The sequence below is a fragment of the Eriocheir sinensis genome, chromosome 25 (assembly GCF_024679095.1).
Source record: "Eriocheir sinensis breed Jianghai 21 chromosome 25, ASM2467909v1, whole genome shotgun sequence".
Lineage (NCBI taxonomy): Eukaryota > Metazoa > Arthropoda > Malacostraca > Decapoda > Varunidae > Eriocheir > Eriocheir sinensis.
Window position 1 is genome coordinate 19,456,780 of NC_066533.1, and position 12,291 is coordinate 19,469,070.

Here is a 12,291-nt window from a genome sequence, read left to right on the forward strand (position 1 = left end):
TTCACTTCACATCCTCTTCTTCTTGGAGTTTTTTATGGGGCTAGTTAGGCTATGGGACCACAGCCTCTAGAGCCCCGTCAGTGGTAGTCGCTATCCGGTGTTGTTTTTGGTTGTCGTTGTGGTTAGATCCTATCGAGTTGCCCCGACTTCTGCAGGAAGGTCTGCGTACACTTGAGGGCTTGGAAGGCTGTGTCGGGGCTGAGAGTCACATCCTCTTCGTTTTCCTCCCCATCAAAACAACTGCTCTGAGCTTCTGCCTCCCCGACCCAGGCCAGGACCAAGAGCACACCAAAACAGGTCTAAAGAAGAAGAAGAAGAAGGAGGAAGATTCACGTGTAGACGCTTCCTTCTCTTATATCAATCATTTCTTAAAGGCCGAAAAGGAGGATAAACGCGAGTGTATGTTTCTTTATATTCTTTGTGCACTTAAAATCTAAAACAAGGTCATAGTTCCCAAGTCATCTAACAGGGGGACACGAGAGACCGGCGCGTTACTAATTTTTACGAAGTTATGCATCAATGTTCTCTGTGTATTATTTTCCTCGTCATTTCACTGCTCTTGATATAGTTGTTTCCAGGTATCTTTGTCTGTTTTTCCTGATTTTCTTTCCCGGTACACTCCCTGCCCTTCCCATCCTTTCCTTCCCTTCCCTCCCTCCTGTAGTTCTTGCAGTCCTCACGAATTCACGATTTTACGAACTGCTTTCCCTGTTGTAACCAAATCCCTCATGCAAGAGTTAACCAGCATCTTCATTCTTTCATGCCTATTCTGTCCAAATCCTTTATGCAAGAGTTAACCAGCATCTTCATTCTTTCATGCCTTTTCTTTCCAAATCCCTTATGCAAGAGTTAACCAGCATCTCCATTCTTTCATGCCTTTTCTATCCAAATCCCTTATGCAAGAGTTAACCAGCATCTTCATTCTTTCATCCCTATTCTATCCAAATCCCTTATACAAGAGTTAACCAGCATCTTTATTCTTTCATCCCTTATGCAAGAGTTAACCAGCATTTTTATTTTTTATCCCTATTCTATCCACCCTTATGCAAGAGTTAACCTGCATCTTCATTCTTTCACCCCTATTCTATCCTAATTCTTTATGCTTGAGTCAACCAGTCAGTCCCCCTTATCAGGATGTCACCTAACTTAAAGTGTTGCTTCCAGACCATGGCACATCAGTGGGTGCGGCACGTCACCCTCCATTCCAGGACGTGCTTGAAACACTACTTCACCTGGTTGACCTGCCCCAAGTTCTCCACCTCCAGTGTTCCCTTCAGGAGAAAAGACTCAACAGGTTAAGTGCAGCCACTCTTATAAGACTTTTTTTTATGTTCTGACCTATAGTGTCTTATCCTCCCCTGCCCTTCCCTTCCCATCCTCTCCTTCCCTTCCCTTCCATTCCCTCCCGTCACATTCTCTCCTATAGTTCTTGCGGTCCTCGCAAATTCATGATTTTATGAACTGCTTTCCCTATTCTGTCCAAATCCCTTATGCAAGGGTTAACCAGCATCTTAATTCCTTCACCCCTATTCTATCCAAATCCCTTATGCAAGAGTGACCAACATCTTCATTCCTTCATCCCTTGAGATATGTTACAAATCTCACACAGGGAAGAGTCCTGGAGCTTCATCTGAGCCCGAAGAAGGCTCCTTAGAAGATTACGTGAGTCATGAATCTCCCAAAGAGCTGCTGGATAATGCAGCCCAGTACGACAACACTGTAGAGACTCTCGATGATGTCTGGACCAAAGGACCTTACCCACACCATAGTAATTACAAGTAAGGCAGGTCTTGTTAGGTTACGTTTGGTTAGAGGGTCATATTTTTAAACATAATTACAAGTAAGGCATGTCATGTTAGGTTAGTTTAGGTTAAAAGGTCATATATTTAAACATTTCAGCTTTTGTATGAGTTTTGGGCACTTCCAGGGGTATTTTTATGACCCTTCTAGTAGCTTGACCCTTCTGTACCATGAACCCAAAGAAACACTCATTAGAACCCGACTGATCTCTTTTTTGGCCTTTGGAAATAGTTGATGTGAGGGGCGGAAACGTCTGACCGGTCTTTTCATGGACTGTTTTGTGATCCCAGTGATGGTTTAACCCGGTAGCAGCGACGGGCCAAATTTGTGCCATGATTTAAACCCCCCAAAATAGATGATACATAAACTGATCACAAATACTTCAATATATATTATGAAATGGTTTGTGTGAGTGATGATTTTTTCTCATTTTTCTCGCTTAGAGGGATTATTAAGAAACATGATCCCCGCTGCTACCGGGTTAACTTGGCTCTTGCATCTCGAACACCCCATGTATAGCTGTATAAAAATGAACTAGTTACGTATAAGCATAATTCTTCTCTACACTTTTTTTCTTTGTTGCCCTTAGCTGCTTCCTTCCCTGTAAAAAAAAAATGATAATAATGATAAACTGCAATACTTTCTCACTTAATCTTGGTACCCAATTGCAAGGTCTTTACACTAATCCCCATAATTCCTCCTCCCCTTTCAGACAGAGCCAAGCCAAGTTCTCCAAGCGACCCAACATCGACCCAAGAGAAACATCCGTTATTTTATTTCCGGGGCAAGGGACTCAATTTGTGGGTAGGTGAAGCAAGTTGTTTATCTGTAAGCTGTTCCCATGAAAATGTAGCCATACAGTCAACCCTCAAATAGTACGGTTTCCAATAGTTCAGTTTCGGTTTTATACGGATTGTCATAGAAGATCTTTTAGGATTTTTAAATTTCCTTCTCGTCGGGAAATTTAAAAATCCTAAAAAATCTTCTTAGAAAATCCACATGAAACCAAAACCGAATTATTGGAAACCGTACTATTTGAGGGGCGACTGTATATATGAAAGCTTGTATGACTTATTGCATTTCAAGTTTCATGGAATTCATCACTCTGCCGAAATTGACTTCTCTCGCCACTTAATATATTTTCTTATGTTGGAGCAGTGGATAGCTGGGTTTTTGTTGTTGTTGTTGTTGTTTGCCCTTGAACTGCCTCCCTTACTGTAAAGAAAAAAACAACTCAGCATGTCACCTTTGCATTTTCTCTAAGTAGCGTCCCTCATAACTTATAACTTGACTTGATATCGATTTTTCCAGGCATGGGTAAAGACCTGCTGGATTATCCCATTATGGAGGACATGTACCATTCATTTCTTATCCCTTAGTATATCAGTATTTTATCCCAGTAGCATCTCTCTGCAACTCAGCCACTTGCTATCAATTTTTCCAGGTATGGGTAAAGACCTGCTGGATTATCCCAATGTGGAGGACATGTACCACGCCGCTTCGAACATCCTTGGCTATGACCTGCTCAAGCTGTGTTTGGAGGGGCCCCCGCAAGCCCTCGCCAAGACAGTCCACCAGCAGCCCGCGATCTTCGTCTCCTCGTTGGCAGCTGTTGAGAGGTAGGTATGGCCAGCGCCAGATAGAGCTACCATTGGGCACTGGTGCTGCAAGTAATTCCTGGCCCCTAAGTATCTTAACCTGGTAGCAGCGGGGATCATGTTTCTTAATGGTCCCCCCAAGCGAGAAAAATGAGAAAAAATCACCCCTCAAGGAGGCATTTGGCTATAGCATACAGTCTGGATATAAATTTAGTTGTTAGCTAGGTATATAAGAAACAGCCTGTATTAACATTTCTTCTCAAAGTTCTAGATCCCAGGTCTTTCTCTGCCTCTGTGGTGGATAGTGGAGTGTTTCCCATGTGGTATTGGTATGCTGGATATCCCTTCACTGGTAGCCTGATAACATATACTCTGCCTCTGTGGTGGATAGTGGAGTGTTTCCCATCTGGTATTAGTGTGCTGGATATCCCCTCCCAAAATGCAAGACTTTACATTTTTTTTCAGTGAATTGTAGCAGCCACTTTTTGTTTCATTGCTGTACCTTGGTGAGGTCTGACTGTAGGAAATACGCAGACAAGGGGATAAAGAATATAAACATGTATATACACACACACTCACACAATAAGTATTCCTTACAACGAGGGATATATTATAACTCACAACAATAGTCCAGCATCCTCACAAATATATTTCTTTTTAGGATGCGCGAGGAGAGACCAAGTAGCCTAGAAAACTGTGTGGGGGTGGCCGGGTTCAGCGTGGGGGAGATCGCCGCCCTAACCTTTGCCGGTGTGTTTTCCTTCGAGGAGGGTGAGTTGACAGCTGTAATATCATCAACCTCTTTGCATTACAATCAGCAGTAAAATTTTTCCATCAAGAGAATCATTACTCTGGTATTTAAAGATCCATATTAAAGGCCAGTTCACTCAATGGCTTGGAATCCTAATTTTAATCCTGAATGAAAGCCAACCTCTTTGACGCCTCTTTTCAGCGATCCAGTTGGTCAAAGTTCGGGCGGAGGCCATGCAGCTCGCCTCAGAAATCACCCCCAGCGGCATGATGACTGTGATGTATGGCCCTGACTCTCGCTTGGGGTTTGCCTGCTCTGTGGCCAAGGAGTTCTGCCACCACAAGGACCTGCCGCTCGTTGACTGTCGCATTGCCAGCTACCTCTACCCTCACTGCAAGGTTATCGCAGGGAATGACGAGGTGAGTAACAGTAATTGCTATGTAAGAGAGGCATAGGTTAGTGCAGGCTCTTGTTGACTGTCGTATGGCTAATTACCTTTATCCTAACTGCAAGGTTATCGCAGGGAATGACGAAGTGAGTCACGCTGTTTGCTATATAGGAGACTCATAGTTCACAGGCTCAGAGGTGTATACAATCCAGTGTCTTTGTTTCTATTGCTGATATGAACTTAGGATTCACTCAGTATTTCATTCAGATTTTGAACTAGATACACAAAACTCCTGTTCCCTCCTCCAGGCTCTCTCCTTCATTGAGCAAAACAAGTCAGACTTCAAGCTGCGCCGCCTTAAGAGGCTGCCAGTGTCTGGGGCCTTCCACACGGACCTCATGAAGCCTGCCGTCGCCCCACTCAGAGAGGTGAGACTCTGCTGCTGGGCTCAGAGATGCATGCCGCTGATGTTGTCTTGAGGAAAGCATAATATCACACTTGTCTCAGATGGAAAGTAAATAACATTCCTTAAGATGAAAAGCTAATAGTTAGCATTTAAATTTTCAGATGTTAACTAAAATCAAGGTTGGAGAGCCTCTTGTTCCTGTTCACTCCAATCTGGACGGCAAGATATACAAGAATGCCAGCCAGGTGAAGAAGAACCTCCCCAAGCAGGTGTTCTCCCCTGTCAGGTGGGAACAGACACTACATGTCCTCTATGAACGGAGTCAAGGAACGGCCTTCCCCAAGACCTACGAGTGTGGCCCGGGAACCTCCCTGAAGACTATCCTCAAGATGGTCAATGCCAAAGCCTGGGATTCATGTCATAGTATTGAGGCATGAACTGAATGAACATGGAAAGTAAGGAAACTCATTCTAATGTACAAAAGTAAAACTAAAATATAAAAAATACAATCAATACCAATTCAATTTTGTTTGTATATGACCTCATCTTAGAAAAGCTGCAAATCTTGAGGTGAAGCCATAGTCAGGGGAAGGAACGCTGCTCAGGGAAATGGTTAGGCCTTTGTCTACCACCCCCGACTCCCTGCTCCACACTGACTCACTCTCACACACAGACACACACACACACTGCTTAAACCAATGAGGCCAGTTTTGTGAGAATCTTAGCAACCAACAAGGAAGCAAGACAGGCTGCCCCACCACAACACAGGATGCTGCCTGGACTTTCAGAGAAGGAAACTGTCGTAGGAATTCCCAGGGATGGAGTATTCGTATTCGAATACATATGAATACCGTATTTGTGTATTCGTATTTGAATAATTATTAATAAAAACAAAGTATTCTCATTATTGGAATACAAAGGAAAAGTATTTGTATTTGCGAGTAATCTGACGAATTCTTCAAAATTCATCATCAGAAATAACAGCTGTTGTTCCTTACAACTCCAGCCAACTGCTGGTGGAATTTGAAGTATTTGTATTCGAATACACAACTCTGGTGTTCACTCCATCTCTGGGAATTCCTGTGCCCAGTGACAATGTTGCAGGACACCCAAAAACAATATATTAAGTCTGACTAGTTTATTAAAAATTCATACAAATATAATATTAATATTTTTATCTTCTTATATCTAATAGTAAGTTAATCCAGCACAAAAGCATTGAGGCACATTCGTACTACTGAAATACGTGACCAAAAAAATAAATAATTCATTTCAAAATAATTTCCCATTTTAAAACCTAACAGGCTATTTTCTGTGCTAAGCAATACACATTTAATTTCCATTAAAACCCTATGTTAATATATGGCAGCTCTGATAAGTGAAAAATAACAACTAAAATTTATCAAGTAGTTTTCATCACAGCTTCTCGTTCGGTAAGTGGAAAGTTGTACGGCTGAACAGGATTAGGGTCTGTCAGCAAGATTTATTTTATACCACAACTTGTTCCAAGCACTCATCCGCCACTACGGGTCATCCAGCAGTGCCTCACTCGTCTCCGTGGTGTTGCTGTCGCTGTCATCCTCGTCCACATCAAAGGCATTCACATTCTCGTTCTCAAACCTGATGTCTTCAAAGTTAAATTCCCCTCGTCCTTTTAGGCATTCAACCTGTCGTGAGGGTAACAAGTTTAGCATTAATTCCTTGTACGTGAAGAAAGGTTGTTGATTCCCTTCCTCAAGCAATACATATTCTATCCATCTTATAAATGATGGCATAATTCCATCATACTATATTCATACTAAACCACACTTAACCAAATGCATTCGGGAAAGTGTTTGATATCCTCAGGTTCATACTATACCACGCTAAGCCCAACGCATACCCTTTATTTACCTCCACGGGCGGCTGAAACATCACAAACTCATCATCATCGCTATCCGATAGTTCCCCAAATCGGTTCTGCACGGCTTCCACGCGATCGAGGGAAAGGAAACTCTGGATCTTGCTCGCCAGTGCCTCTTGCTCACTGAAATAGATATAGTTATGCTTCCATGAGTCCGTTAGTGATTCATATATTAGTAATGATTTATAGATTGCACAGCTTCCACACAATCAAGGGAAAGGAAACTCTGGATCTTGCTAGCCAAATGCCTCTTGCTCACTGAAATAGATATAGTTATGCTTCCAGGAGCCCCTTAGTGATTCATGCATTAGTATTGATTTACAGAGTGCAGTTTCCATGCAATCAAGGGAAAGGAAACTCTGAATCTTTCTAGCCAAATGCCTCTTGCTCACTGAAGTAGATATAGTTATGCTTCCTCAAGTCCCTTAGCGATTATTCATTCATTCATCATTCATTTCGTCGACGCCTGCTCCTAGGAGCTCCCACCAGGGGATGGCCACAGCAGAAGAGCTTCCAACTTTCTCTATCCAGACACTCCCTCCTTGCCTGCTCAAAGTTTCTCAAAGATCTTTCCCCCCTCTCCCTAACATACTCTTGCACCCTATCCCTCCATTTCACTGGAGGTCGTCCTCTAGCATTCCCTCCCTCTATCTCACTCACATACACCCTTCTGGTCATCTTACTCTCCTCCATTCACTCCATGTGGCCAAACCACTTTAAAGTCTATCGCTTCACTTCTTCCACCACTCCACACTTCTTCCCTTCACCCCTGTGACACATTCCAAAATGCTCGTACACACTTTCATTACTCATTCCATTCCTTAGTGATTAATATATTAGTACTGATTTATAGATTGCACAGCTTCCATGCTATCAAGGGAAAGGAAACTCTGGATCTTGCTAGCTAAATGCCTCTTGCTCACTGAAGTAGATATAGTTATGCTTCCAGGAGCCCCTTAGTGATTCATACATTAGTACTGATTTATATAGACTGCACGGCTTCCTTGCAATCAAGAGAAAGGAAACTCTGGATCTTGCTAGCCAAATGCCCCTTGCTCACTGAAATATAGTTATGCCTCCAGGAGCCCCTTAGTGATTCATACATTAGTATTGATTTACAGTGCACAGCTTCCATGCGATCAAAGGAAAGGAAACTGGATCTTACTAGCCAAATAAATGCCTCTTGCTCGCTGAAATGGATATATACAATAGTCATGCCTCCATGAGTCCCTTAGCGCTTCATGCATATTTGGTTTGATTTAAAGATTCCAAGCACAGTAGATGTAAAATACAGGGCTGTGGGATACAGTAAAAGATTGAGCACCAAGGCACACACTCACCCCCTGGCCCCCTCACAGGTCTCCGCCACAGCCACGGTCCCTCCCGCCTTCAGCACCAACACCACCTGGTAGTTTTTACTCGACCTAATGAACAAAAAACTCATTATAGGACTGAGAGTGTTGTGCCAGCTTTTGGGGACATCTCAATGGGGTAATATATATACAACTCCATGTTCTGTCTGATATATTCCTCTGGGAACTCAAATTTTAGGACTCACAACATGAATACCTCTCTTTTGCCTTTACTTTAACTTATAAATGACAACAGTGCATCAGCTTTTCAGGACATTTTAATTGGGGAAAATATATACAAAACTCTATGTTCTGTCTGATACAATTCCTCTGGGAACTCATATTTTAGGATTGACCACATGAATACACCTCTTTTGCCTTTAACTTATAAATGACAACAGTGCATCAGTTTTTCAGGACATTTTAATAGGGGAAAATATATACAAAACTCTGTTCTTTCTGATACAATTCCTCTGAGAACTCCAATATTAGGATTGACCACACAAAAAACTCTATTTTTACCTGTAACTGACAAAAGTGCATGAGTTGCTGACCTGGTTTGTGTGGGAAGGACCCTGACAGCCATGACCGAGGATATGTCCAGCGCCAAACTGTTGCGGCTGAACCATGACCCCACAAGACGCTGGCACCAGTTGCTACGCGTCAACCTCACCGTGCCCGCAGCCTTGTCGAACACACAGTCCTGGGGTAGCGACAAAATAGATGGCGCCACCATAAACACTTGCCTGTGCCAAGACGAACTCAGGCCAACCACCAGGCCCCTAAAGAAAAGCCTACCAGTGCTATAGGCCTTGATGTAAATAAAAGTTCTAATGAGTGTTTTTTTAGGTTTCTGGTACAGAAGGGTCAAACTACCACCAGGGTCATAAAACCATCCCTGGAAATGCCCCCTAATACTCATGCGGAAGCCTCGTTAATATGTGTTTCTTATGTTCATGGTATAGAACGGTCAAACTACCACCAGGGTCATAAAACCATCCCTGGAAATGCCCCCTAATACTCATGCAGAAGCCTCGTTAAATATGTGTTTCTTATGTTCATGGTACAAAAGAAGGGTCAAACTACCACCAGGATCATAAAACCACCCCTGGAAATGACCCCCAAAACATATATGAAAGCCTACTCCAATATGTGAGCTTGGGCGCCAAAATATGAAATGACCCTAAGCCTTGTCTGGCCTCAAAACTCCTTGTGTCTTAGCTCCAAACACTGCTTACTTAAATGAATGTTTCCTTACCTCCCAGTCATCCAGGAATGTGAGTCCAAGGATGAGGCAGCCAACAAGATATGCAGCTTTCAGGAGAATGTGTTCATCTGCAAAAATAAAAAAGTGAGATGCTTGTCATACGTCCATCCTCCTCTGAACTCTTTTTGTAGGAGCAGTGATTAGTAGTCTTTTTTCCATTACTGTTTCCTTTTTTTGCCCTTGAGCTGTTTCCTTTGATGTAAAAATTTAAAAAAATATATAAAAATCTGTGAAAATCTGTCCAAGGGCCTTTTTACATATTTCTGTCAAGGGGAAAAGGAGGGAAGAAAGAAAGGAAGGAAGGAAAGGAAGAAGGAAGGAAAGGAAGAAGGAAGGAAGGAAAGGAAAGAGGGAAGAAAGATTAGACATATATATTAAAAAAGAGTAGATAAATTCATGGACAGTGATGTTAGGTGGGGTTAGGTTCACAGGATATAAACCTACCAGCCTCCTGTAGACTCCTTACATTCTTATATTAGCATGTTGACCATGTTTCCTTTATCCATCAATACTAAAAAAATCCAAAGCAAGTCTTATATTAGTCTTAACATCTATATTGAACACTTAAGGGTCAGAATCTAAATAAAACTAAATGTGAATGATCGTTACCTGGACTGTAGTAACCAGCGCCAATACCAATGGACATAATGCCTGAAAAATGATAAAATAATATATGTAAAGGTCATGACTCAGAAAATTCATATATGGTTCCTTGCCAATGAGACTTTCTATACAACAAAGTGAGGTCATTCATTGTTGATTTATACCATAAGGTGCTGGCTATCATGTGTCTGAAGATACCCTAAACTTAACCTAACATAACCTATCAAAACCCCAAACAGTTACTCCAGGTTTTGACTCAGAAAATTCATATATGCTTCCTTACTAATGAGACTTTCTATACAACAAAGTGAGGTCATTCTTAGTTGATTCAAACCAATACAACCCTTGCCCTTGACCTTCAAAATATGACCTTTAATGCCTTGACCCCAAACAGTTACTATAGGTCTCGACTCAGAAAATTCATATAAGCTTCCTTACTAATGAGACTTTCTATACAACAAAGTGAGGTCATTCCTAGTTGATTTATACCAATACGACCCTCGTCCTTGACCTTCAGAATATGACCTTTAATGCCTTGATCCCATAGTTTACTTTACTTTGTTTACTTTGTTGAATCTCGTCGACTACGGACACAGCTGAGGTGGACCTCCGCTGCTTCCTACTGGCTCCTCTCCTCTTGTGCCTTGGAGACTATTTCCGTTGCCACTGGGATAACCTGGCATTGGTGGCTGGTCAGGTGCTGTTGACAGACACTTTTCCAGGTGGTACTTAAAGGTGTCGGGTGCTACTGCAGTCAGGTTCCTTATGCTGGGAGGCACTGCACTGAACAGGCGTGCTCCAGTGTGGGTGAAGCTGTTGTGCACGATGGTTTTCGCTCGTGAGGACACACCTTCAGTCCTCTTGATGTGGCACAGCCTGCTGCGCCTTGGGTGGTGGTGCTCCTGGAGGCCGGCATTTGGTACCAGCTTCTCAAGTGTTTTCCACACGTACATGATGGTGTACCTGTCTCGGCGCCGCTGTAGTGAGTAGAGATGCAGGTGCTGTAGCCTTTCCCAGTAGTTGAGTTGCTCCATACCCTCAATACGGCTGGTAAATGTTCTCTGCACTGCCTCTATCCTTGATATATCTCCCACTCTGTGTGGGGACCACAGCTGGCAGCAGTACTCCAGCCTAGGGAACACCAAGGATTTCCACAGTGTCAGCAAACAGTCCTGTTTTCTGCTTCTGAAGGTACGGAGTATCCAACCAGTGAGTCTTGGGGCTGTTGCTGTGATCTTGTCGTAGTGCAATGTGAAGGTGGCGTCATCACTCACATACACTCCAAGATCCTTGACGTGGTGTTTGATTTTGATGGTTTGCTGGTTGCAGATGTAACTTGTTGTGGTCTTCAGCTCCTGTAGTGGACCATATCTAAGCGCCTCAAATTTGTCACTGTTTAGCAGCATGTTGTTCTCCTCTGCCCAAGCTATCACTCGGTCAGGGTCAGCTTGTAGCAGGGCAGCGTCACTGTGGGCTTGTACATGTTGAAGGATCCTCGTGTCGTCTGCCTGGGCCTGGGCATGCTGGAGGTCTTGATCGATGTCGAGATGGGTCTTGACTCAGAAAATTCATATAAGCTTCCTTACTAATGAGACTTTCTATACAACAAAGTGAGGTCATTCTTAGTAGATTTATACCAATATGACCCTCGCCCTTGACCTTCAGAACGACCTTTAAAGCCTTGACCTGATGGCAGACTTGCTGGGACATGTACAATGCGTGTCTTACCCACGAGAATACTCCATGACCTGACCCCTGGAGCCAAGGAGAGGTGGAGGAGGTGTGGAGCGGGGCGTGTGGCGTTCATGGTGTGGAGGCGAGGTGGAGCAGGAGGGAGGGAGGGAAAAAAAGATCCCGCAGCCTCTTCTCCATTGTTTGTTTAGGGGTGGACAGGTACCGGTACCAGTACCGGTACTAACGGTACCAGCTAAACGGTACGGTACCGGTACCAGATTGCTCGGATTTATTTATTGGACTTAATTGATAATTCTTCATGTCCGATTCTTTTGCCCGTTCTGGCTGAGGTTCCGAAGTGTTAGTGTATTCGTGTTTTTAGATCTCTCTCTGTTTTACCTATATATGACGCCTGGCAGCTGTCACACGTGTAAGAGAGAGAGAGAGCGAGAGAGAAAGAGAGCAGCCTACTGATTGCCATATTTCCATCCCCCCTCTCTCTCTCTCTCTCTCTCCTTTATTTTCATACCCAATGGTCGTTATATCAGT

At 43.2% G+C, this 12,291-nt stretch overlaps 2 protein-coding genes across 4 annotated transcripts; one reads left to right on the forward strand and one right to left on the reverse strand.

Annotated features, from left to right (window-relative positions):
• Positions 1 to 272: 272 nt before the first annotated feature.
• On the forward strand, positions 273 to 5,480 carry LOC127003572 (probable malonyl-CoA-acyl carrier protein transacylase, mitochondrial). The gene is made up of 9 exons (XM_050870450.1): positions 273 to 397; positions 1,165 to 1,294; positions 1,610 to 1,778; positions 2,513 to 2,604; positions 3,245 to 3,419; positions 4,060 to 4,169; positions 4,351 to 4,568; positions 4,846 to 4,965; positions 5,105 to 5,480. The coding sequence occupies exons 2-9, from the start codon at positions 1,168 to 1,170 to the stop codon at positions 5,378 to 5,380; spliced, it is 1,287 nt and encodes a 428-aa protein (XP_050726407.1). The 5' UTR covers positions 273 to 397; positions 1,165 to 1,167; the 3' UTR covers positions 5,381 to 5,480.
• Positions 5,481 to 6,066: 586 nt separating this feature from the next.
• Positions 6,067 to 11,966, reverse strand: LOC127003574 (cytochrome b-245 chaperone 1 homolog). 3 transcript variants are annotated; one of them, XM_050870452.1, is made up of 7 exons: positions 11,797 to 11,966; positions 10,075 to 10,116; positions 9,457 to 9,533; positions 8,753 to 8,901; positions 8,187 to 8,270; positions 6,837 to 6,969; positions 6,067 to 6,610 (listed from the first exon to the last, which is right to left on the reverse strand). In XM_050870452.1, exons 1-7 carry the CDS (start codon positions 11,873 to 11,875, stop codon positions 6,467 to 6,469), a joined length of 708 nt encoding a protein of 235 aa, XP_050726409.1. In that variant the 5' UTR covers positions 11,876 to 11,966; the 3' UTR covers positions 6,067 to 6,466. The 3 variants fall into 3 exon arrangements, with proteins under 3 accessions (XP_050726409.1, XP_050726412.1, XP_050726411.1); XM_050870455.1 differs by lacking the exon at positions 11,797 to 11,966 and adding an exon at positions 10,635 to 11,762; XM_050870454.1 differs by lacking the exon at positions 11,797 to 11,966 and adding an exon at positions 10,626 to 11,762.
• Positions 11,967 to 12,291: the final 325 nt, after the last annotated feature.